At 34.3% G+C, this 10,136-nt stretch overlaps 1 protein-coding gene across 3 annotated transcripts in view; it reads left to right on the forward strand.

Annotated features, from left to right (window-relative positions):
• The first annotated feature begins 4,667 nt into the window (after nucleotides 1-4,667).
• LOC125647159 (von Willebrand factor A domain-containing protein 7-like) overlaps nucleotides 4,668-10,136 on the forward strand; it is a 16,671-nt gene continuing 11,202 nt past the window's right edge. The window contains exons 1-7 of one of the 3 annotated variants that reach the window (XM_056139704.1): nucleotides 4,668-4,915; nucleotides 4,996-5,118; nucleotides 6,686-6,859; nucleotides 6,970-7,045; nucleotides 9,435-9,520; nucleotides 9,798-9,983; nucleotides 10,071-10,136. The exon at nucleotides 10,071-10,136 is cut by the window's right edge and continues 162 nt beyond it. In XM_056139704.1, coding sequence (XP_055995679.1) covers nucleotides 4,690-4,915; nucleotides 4,996-5,118; nucleotides 6,686-6,859; nucleotides 6,970-7,045; nucleotides 9,435-9,520; nucleotides 9,798-9,983; nucleotides 10,071-10,136 — 937 coding nt within the window. In that variant the 5' untranslated portion in view covers nucleotides 4,668-4,689. The remainder of the gene's footprint in view (nucleotides 4,916-4,995; nucleotides 5,119-6,685; nucleotides 6,860-6,969; nucleotides 7,046-9,434; nucleotides 9,521-9,797; nucleotides 9,984-10,070) is intronic. The other 2 variants (XM_056139707.1, XM_056139705.1) reach the window with 2 other exon arrangements.

The following is a 10,136-nucleotide window of genomic DNA, read 5'->3' on the forward strand; positions in this document are numbered from 1 at the left end:
TAATATGGCAGCTCCCAAATCTTCGTTAATCTTCATGAAATATCTCCCTACTGAAAATGCTACATCTTAATGCTTTTCAGAATGTGTTAAATACATCAAAATGACAAATTAAAACCCTTTGTTGCATTTCATGTTGATGTCCTTTAATATAAAGCACAGTCAATTCACTTTATTTTATTTGGTTACCCACTTCCGCAGGTCGCGAGTTTAACCTCGGGCAGGGGGCGGACGTGGGTATCCAAACAAAGTAAAGTGAATTTTCTGTGCTGATATTATTTCTCAAAAACCTGGTCACATATGCACACATCACTGTAATGAAATTAAGCAGCCATCCAAAAGGTACTGGTAATCGATATCTTAACCAGAATACCTTTTATAAAATATACATCTTGGTACATGTATTGTACTTTATCATTACTCTCCTATTACCGATCTATTTATACATCGACATGACTTCCTTGTTAAGAAGATCTTTTAATATCCATTTAACATATATATATATATATATATATATATATATATATATACACAAATAAAGGAATTTAAAAGCAAAAGCATATTTGATGTTTTTGAAATTGAAAATGAAAGATAAATTCGAAAAGTAAAATTGCGTATACCCCCTACGGTTTTATTCAACGTTCCATAATTTGAAGCCTGTGATTATCGTTACAATCCTTTTTGAAAACGAACTATGTATTTCAAAAGATGTTTTGCAACAACAAAATAAGAGGAGGCTCAAGGGCCACATCGCTCACCCAAGCAGCAGCAGTTCCTAGCAATAAACAAGTTTGAGCAAAACTATCATTTTCTTTGATTTATCGTGAGGAATGGTCGTGTATAGTGTTGAAAAGTAATAGGTTTTGATGTTATTGATTTGGGAAAAGTTTTGCGATTTCAAGTTTACTTAAAGTTCTTAAAACTGTTTTAGAATTCACATTTGATTAACACCACTTCTGGCATATGTAGTCGCACAGTAAGTTTGAAGTTTCTCCTTCACAGCTGTTAATATTTTCGTGAGGAGCAAAGATAGGGGCTTGGTAGAGCACTTACTGGATCCAGTAATGCATCTTTGTTTGTAAGGGGTTTTATGTAGTTTAAGAATCCAGTATAGGTACGGTAATTTATATTCATTCGACCCATTGACTGGGATATTAAATGTGTCTAAAACTGAAGCATGGTTTTGAAGAATTTCATCTTTTGAAGGGCAGTTGGAGTATAAGTACGATTACCAAAAGTGAAATTAATGCCAAGTTCGTATAATATACAGTTGTAATAATGAGCCTTACAAACAAAGACAATGTTTTTACTAGCTTTGTCAGCTGAAATCAGAACATATTCCTCATGTAACCTATCTAATTTTGTTATCACTTCTGCTTTTACTAAACACAGAAGGATAGATGGTACTTACGTTTGTTTTGATATGTCTAATGCGGGATTTTAATATTCCTCTTATGCTTTTAAACCATTCTGGCAATGTATCAAGTTCTTCATCTTCATATTTAGCCCATCGTCTGGCATAATCTTCGACATAATTCATAATAGAGATGAAGTTCTGTCGCCAATTGAAAGACCGAGGTTCTCTGTATTTGAGACCTTTTAGAATAAGTGATTTGAGATCCCCATTTTCAACTATATCAACATCACCAGTAATGACATATCCAGCTGGACTATTGTTGAAAGAAGACGAAGAACACGTTGGTGGATTACGTATAAGATGGTCTATATCTAGGCACTGCAAATTTTGTTTACAATTAAAAAGTTTGGATGCAATAGTAGAAGTATATATATAATATATATATTCAAGGTGCACAATTAATTATTTTTATAGAAGATTGCTTTGATTAAAGAATATTTAATAATCAATTTCAGGTATGATTTTCTTTTGTGGTGGAGAGAGTATGCATTATAAATACTCGTTATATACTAGCTCCTCTAACCTTCCAAGTATATCGCATTTTACCTGAAAGAGAAGTGAAACGGAAGCAGGGCTTGTATTTAAAGCAATATACTAATGATGTATCGATACATTTGCAGCTGATAAAAAGCAGGTAAGCATAATGAAAGGCGAAGACAACGAACAACGATCAATTCCACAACTCCCACAAGGAATACAAAATAAAGAGTTGGGCAAACACGGACCCCTGGACACACTAGAGGTGGGACCAGGTGCCCAGGAGGAGCAAGAATCCCTGTCGACCGGTCACACCAACCGTGAGTCCTATGTGTTGACATTAGTGTAAAAGCATTTTCAACAATATCAAATATATGATGCCAGTGAACAAAAACAAATCAATTGTCAAAATCCTCATTTATCTAAAACATTTTGACAGATTTAGATATTTTTATGCACGAGCTTTCATTTTGAATGTAAATTAAATGATATCAAAACTTACTTTTCCTTTCCTTTCCAAAGAAACAAATGAAAATAAGTATCCTATTAACTACATATCCTATTAATGACCTGAAGAAGAGAAACGCCAAAATGAATGCAAATACTTGTGTAGTATAATTATTATGTATAATATTCACTTGTGTGTATTGCAGTCTGTAGTATAAATAAAGCTATTTCGAGGACGTTTTATCTAGCAACAATAATCCTTTTCATGCATATGCTGATTAGATATATGCCAGTGAACTTGAAATAAAAGACATCACAGAGTCTTCCGCTTCTCAACATACATGGTGATACAAGTTGATGCTACAGGAGTTCCAGCAGTCTTGTGTAAAATCAGTATTTTTGCAAATTCTATGGTAGTAATAACAATCTACTAATAGGTCAAATACTGTCTGAACCAATTGGCATTGGTAGGCCTTTCTTTGCATACTTATTTTGACTAGGGATGATTGTGTTTGCCTGAGCAAGATACAGGACTCACGGCGCATGTGACCGGTTGACAGGGTATGATCACTTCTTCTAGGCACCTGATCCCATTTGTGGTATGTCCAGCGTTCTCTATTCCCGCTACTCTTAATTGTGTACTAGTTATTAGAATGATCACTGTTTGTTATTATCACCTTTTCTAATTCCAATGTGTTAAACGTCATCCATTTAAATCCAATATGTAGTCTTCATTTGTTTTATTTTAGTTTGAAACTCACATATTCTTTTGTAAATGGATCCCCCTAAACGGAACATGCATTTTATTTCATTTTGCTCTTTGTTCCTATGCACATTTTATACAAATTAATCTAGCTTAAATTTCTATAGCCAGCACTAACACTCTGTAAAATTTATTCTTATATCAACAGTGCATACGTTTTCTTTTTGTATAAATTTTCACTTAATGAAAGGTGAAGATAACGAACAGTGATCAATGTCATAAATCCCATAGGCAATACAAAATAGATAGTCGGACAAACACGGACCCCTGGACACACCAGAGGTGGGATCAGGTGCATAAGAGAAGTAAACATCCCCTGTCGACCGGTCACACCCGCCGTGAGCCCTATATCTTGATCAGATAAACGTTATCCGTAGTCAAAATCGGTGTGCCATGAACGGTCTCACAATCGGTATAAAACGACACCAGACAGCATTTGACCCAATGATATAAAACTTATACGGTACCAATTTTGATGCACCAGGTGCGCATTTCGACAAATAATGTCTCTTCAGTGATGCTCAACCGAAATGTTTGAAATCCGAAATAACTATGAAGTTTTAGAGCTAAATATAGCCAAAAACAGCGTGCCAAAAAAGTGGAGCCAAATTCGTCCAAGGATAAGAGCTATGCATGAGGGAGATAATCCTTAATTTTGAAATGAATTTCTAAATTTTATAACAGCAATTAAATATACATCCGTATTTTCAAGCTAGTAACGAAGTACTTAGCTACTGGGCTGTAGAGACCCTCGGGGACTAACAGTCCACCAGCTAGGTTGTATTAGCAAATTAGAACGTTATAACGACCATAGAATTTGCGGAATGCTGACTTTAAACGAAAGACTCCACACGTCTGCATTAAAAAGAAAAGCCAAAAAAATATTTAACAAAGAATTCGAAACTTAAGAAGGCATTTAAATGTCAACATATCTTTAAATCTTCGTTTACACAAGATGCTGTTTATTTGATATTTCTTCGTAGGTCTTAAAAGTAATTATACATTTTTCACGAAGACCTTTTCTTTTTAAATTTGGTAGATAATTTGAATTGGTGTATAGGTATATATTTGTATATCTGTGAAATAGATATAGGAAAAACGATGCTCCGTTTATAGTGTCCCAACACCACAAAAAAAATAAAGGTCGATACACACAATTGCTATTGTGTAATTATAAAAAAATAAAGCAGACTAAAATCTTGATATATGCACTTATGTCATATTGATACAAAGAAAATATATTCGAAATCATGATAGCATAAAAATGGTAATAATTGTCCCAAACACATGCAATAGATCTGATTTTATGATTGGGCTACACATATCATACAAAGAAAGAGATAGCAAGACAGAGGAGGGAGAGAGCAAACATAGGAAGTCATTCAGTCGACTTTTCAAATGTTTTATGGGAATTTTGTTGAAACCATGCAAATCCATCATCAAACAGGTATCAAGGAGACGACCAAAATACGTCATTTCTCTCTCTATTAAGACGTGGTGTTATATTTAAAACCAGGAAGTGGGGTTTACCGAGGTATATAGGTAAACATCTCTTTTAAAGACACTGGAGTGGCAAACATCAATTGTAATGGCTCGCTTGTATTTTTATGCTTATTTCTTTCTGCTGATCAGTCTTACTCCATTGGAAGCATTTCCTCCTCAACTCATACGATCAGAATGGCAATCCAGATCCCACTATTCCATTACACTCACTGGCATTTTTAGAGCAGCAGCTTCTTTTATTGAGGAATATGATTTGCTGAACACAACTGAATCTGATCCAAACCGAAGAGTTTCTATGTATTTTGGGGAAGGTATGTGAATTTGGAAATTGAAATAAAAAATACAATATGCATGTTGAAGATAACTGTGTAACATATTGATTTGTTTTTAGATGGAAGTTCCTTGAAAACTTTTCTTCAAACAATCAACAAAATTGTAGCATTTGAAAATGAAATTCAGAGAGATTTTGCAAGTGTTGCTTTCTACCACGTTAATGCCGAACAAATTATTACAGGTAGGTGTCAATCGGGAAAAAAAATATAGCTGTTATTCACTAAAACTAAAAATACTTGAATAAATATGGAAATAGATAGAAATTGAGAATAAATTATATTTTCCGTAATTCCATTTAAACATGTATCTATTGAAAATATGCGGTTTCCTTACCGACGGCAGTTTATTGTGTAATGTCAGTCTTAATGTTTGATTTTTATAGGACAGTAAATACTAAAAAGCACGTTATAGAAATTTGTGGAATTGGTCGGATAGATTTTATCATTACTAAAACATATAATATATTTTGTGAATCCATCTTCATTCTTGCATTCCACTCAAAGTTCTGTAAGATTCAAAATATCGTCATTTGAATGAATCCACAACGTCCTCATAAATATTCATAGAAATGATATATTTCGTTTATTGATTTACATTGTAAAAATGGCCTTTATGATATAAATCTATTTTGTCTGAATTTCTTTTATGTAACCTATTGACCTAATTATTATTTATTAAGGTAGATATTTCAATAGTCAAATATTTGGATGATAGAGTATCAAGGTGGTATCAAACACCTTTGAAATCAGTTTTCACTTATGTCTTCTTAAATTCATTAATCTAAAAAATTGAAATTTCCATAATGCTATTATTCAAAGATGTTCTGAACAAACTGATATAATTCATGGCATTTATTCACATATGTATCATATTGTGAAAAATATGGGAAACATACAATATATTGGAGGTTTGGGAGTCATAAATCTTGAATGCATTCAACTCACCTTTGTGACATTAAACTGTATCATAAACTAACGGGTACCTTTTGTTGTGGAGCTAGTAGAGATCTGATATTTGGACATGTTTAATCAGTTTTTTGTCATAACATATAACGAGAGTCAATATTATATATTTAGGTTAAAGGTCAAACATGATAACATCATTCGCCGTATGTGTCAATTTTTTCTTAATCAAATTTTCTAAAAGGTCCAAAATATCTTAAATCCTAGGTATAATTTTCTTGATCTTAAAACATATCAATTTCCATATCATTTTCTTAGTTTTGTTATTTTTTTTCTTAAAAATTTGAACAATACATTTCATTCTAAGAGATCTTGCTATATAACAATTTGACATTACTATTGAAGAGTCATGCATGTTATATTGTACATCGCAGTGTACACAAATAGATCAATTACAATATATTTTGTCGAAATTTAGTAACAAATAGCCTAATAGGACATCTTTATAAAAAGTATCATTAATTTTTGTAAAATCCCTACAGATACTTTTTACATATGGCATATTCTTCTCATGAAAGTTTTATTTCAAATTCTTCTAATTGGGGCTGATACCCTTTATTTAAAACTAAGTGGAGAAAAAATGATAGGATATATTTCTTTTATACCATGCACAGTAAAAGGTTTTCCGTAGAACAAATCATTAAAATTTTTGAAAAAAATTCAACTTGAGGAAAAACTTTTACGTATCTGTTTGGTACTACCTTAAAATTTCCTATTTTGGATCCTAAAGATCGACCAGCTGCGATGGTATAGCATCATAAAAACCACAATCTGTTCTTGATTCAGCACACAATTACATAAGGTCTCTGCGGCGACAGATCCAGACACTGGCATCATCGGATAAACCAGACATTGAGTTAATTCAGGAAAAGCTGGGCTATTGTTTGTACACCATACAAGCCTTTTACAGTAATACCAACTGGGTAGAACTGAATGGAGACACACACTATGCAGATTTTGGTATGTATGCTTTTTTTTTTCGAAATCTATCTTATCGTATTCTTAAACTTTCTCTTTCAGATCTTACTATTATCATTTCAAAACATATGTTAAAAGCAATTGGTTTTCAGGCCAAGAAAATGTTACTTTGATCGATATTGCTGATTCTACCGAGAAGTCCTGCAAAAGTTGTGGCAAAGACAACAGGTAAGTGGAATCTTATATCAGATTAGCTAACCCATTGATTAATTAATATAACAAAGTTATATTCAATGATATATCTGTCTCTCGGCTAATATATATATCTACATGTGTGTGTGTTCTTACTTAGATAGTAGATTTTGGTGAAAAAATTACTAATGTGCCGTTGACAGGTTGTGGTCGCATACAGAAAAGCTGTTAACACGTAATTTAAAGCACTCCTGACGACTACATGCCCCTTGAGAATTTAACGTGCATTGTGAGCAAATCTGCAACAATTAACTCCAGATAAACCATGAATTTAAAAACAATGTAGACAAATATTTGATATGTGTGTCGGAATAAAGGTGTTTAAAGATATACAGCACAATAAAGCCTCGCATAAAAGACCAACTAAGTATTCATTGCTGATTTAGAATCACACAGGTTCTTCAAAACTGGCCGCTATTTATTCCATTACACATCATTACCTAATACAACAGATTTTGCTGTTTTATTAAATCTGTAGTATTTTTTACTATTTTGTCTATATATTCATCTGAATCAGATTATTAGCTGACCAATATTGGTAAATGTAAATATCATTAGCACCGGTCACATTGGTCGAAATAAATAGGCTATTTGTGGTTGGGATTCATGACGCTGTACTCTGTGTTTTTTATAATATTTCATACTTCCTTCTTGGAGATGATCGTGTAAAAATGATTTCAAACTGATTACTTTTTCGCCTTTTCTCAGCGTTTCCCATGTTGTAAAAAACCCAAAATAGACTCGTATTTATTCGGTATATACATATATTCATACATAAATACCAAGGATAACCCATGAAAGCTCGAAAGATTATTTCTGATGAGTTCCTCTGATGCACGGATGTTGGCGCTAGGGGATCAACCATTATGTGAGAGGAAACCGGAGTACCCAGAGGAAATCCACGTGTCCGAGCGGGTGACCGCTTTATCCTCTCAAGTACGAACCTTGCAGATAATGGGGATCGAACGGTGAGAAGCGAGGGCGCCATCTCCGTTGTGATCATAACTATGAACTAAGATCGCTGATATATCAACGACGCGATGGTAGAGAGACATGATTCAACATCAAGGCCTTTAATGCTATATCCAACGCCCAACCATGCGGCACAAGTAAACACGACGGAACTTAATCACTAGAACGGAAGCCCTTTCACAAATATGCTCTCAACCTGAAAGTAGGGCAAAACACAGCATGTTTACTTTCGCCGAATCAAATATAGTGGATGTTATAAACTGGCATTAGTACTCAAGACCATAAAGCAGCTTCAAAGCAGGTTCAGACTCAAGCTGAGACCGAGAAAACAGAGATTTGGACTTGCAATCCAACATGATGTCTCCTATGTGCAACACCATCCAGACAAAATGACCCCTAGCACCAACATCCGTACAAGTCGGTAAAAGGGTAGTATATAACTAACATTAATTGATAGTAAAGATTATTATTAATAAAGATTGTTATCATTATTACAAATCACAGGAATTCTGATGAACCAGGTGGGTGCAATTCATTTTACACAACTCAAATTGGTTCCCCACATCGATATCAGATCAGACTCGGTGAGAAAGAAAATGCTCGATGAGAGGCATCCTTTTAGCGAGTCTACTCGTCCTCAAACATGAATTTAGTAAGAACATTCCCATAGGCACATGTTCAAATGTTTGAGATGTGGAAGACGCCTGAGCTGCAAAATAGCGAACTAGTTGCTGCAAGTTTATCATGGTTTTCGAGAAATAAGAGAGAATGGCGTGTTGCATGTATCCTGAGAAGAGACCTAACTTAGGCAGTAATGACGCCAACATAGTAAACATCTTCAATGTTTAGATCCCAAATTATACGATTGCTCAAAGACCATAAGCGTCGAGCATAGGTCTAAATTTTGCAGCCTTTCACCGGCAATGGTCACCACATGAGTGAAAAATTCTCCCTTTCTCTCCCTCCTTAGAGAGTTAAACAATATACAACCAAGCAACCATGCAAAAATAATTAACTTCTGTAAATCTAGAGCGCTTGAAACTTGAACTGAAATCACCCAGATAGGGCCTTTGTGTCCTACCTCTAAGAATGTCTACGACAGGGTTTTGACACTATAATTCACTCGACCACCGGGTCTTACTAACGGCATGAACTGGATGTCAATCTTGAGAAGTTTGATACCCAAGCACTCTCACCCAATACATGTAGTTGAGTAAATTATATGTTTTGAATTAGCTATACCAATTATAGCTTGCAGTTGCATAGATGAGTTTTCCTTAAGTCAAATTATAATGTAAATGTTTCATTTATATTATTTTATCTGTTTGTTCGGCACAAACCCTGAAAATAAAGAAAGAAGACAATTGTACTTATACGTTATTTTGATTTACAGTGGAATCTTCAACTGTACTGATAACATCATCACCACGAAGTTAACAAGTGGGTACAAGGCTGGTCAGGACATATCAAAACCCACAGGTAAGTATTGACCCCGTACGCCTAACCATGTGCTCATTCCTTAGCTTGAACTGTTTCCTTTTTGATTTGCAATCATCAACGTATGCTTTTCTTAATTTGATCCACACTTCAGAGTCAACATATCTGAAAAAGTGATTAAAGCATTATAATGCTTTGTAAGCACAAACATATTCGGCGGTGACCATGCACCATATACCCGTGTGCTTCACACCTTTGTTTTATTATATCGGTAGTGATTATTACCTGAATTGCCGTTACTGCATTTTATTTTTTTTAGAGCCACTTGGAGCAATCTTTGGTAAATGCAGTCACGGAACATCTGATGATAGCTCTCGCACTGACCCAGCAACTGGCGGTATTTACAAAGGCCGAGTATCAATGAACAGTGCACCACATCATAAGTGGCACCATCAAGCTTGGGAAGCCGCTGCCAAAGCAACTCACCATTTTTTAATGGATAAAAGTACAATTATTTCATGCAGTTTTTGAAAAGGAACATTGCAATTTAGATAATTGGTTTATTTTTATTTTTCATTTCTAAAATTCACAGAAACTGGAATGAAAAATATCTTGGGATCATATCTGTTTAAAGAGGTTCTCCATATCAAATCAAGGC

The sequence above is a fragment of the Ostrea edulis genome, chromosome 6 (assembly GCF_947568905.1).
Source record: "Ostrea edulis chromosome 6, xbOstEdul1.1, whole genome shotgun sequence".
Taxonomy (NCBI): domain Eukaryota; kingdom Metazoa; phylum Mollusca; class Bivalvia; order Ostreida; family Ostreidae; genus Ostrea; species Ostrea edulis.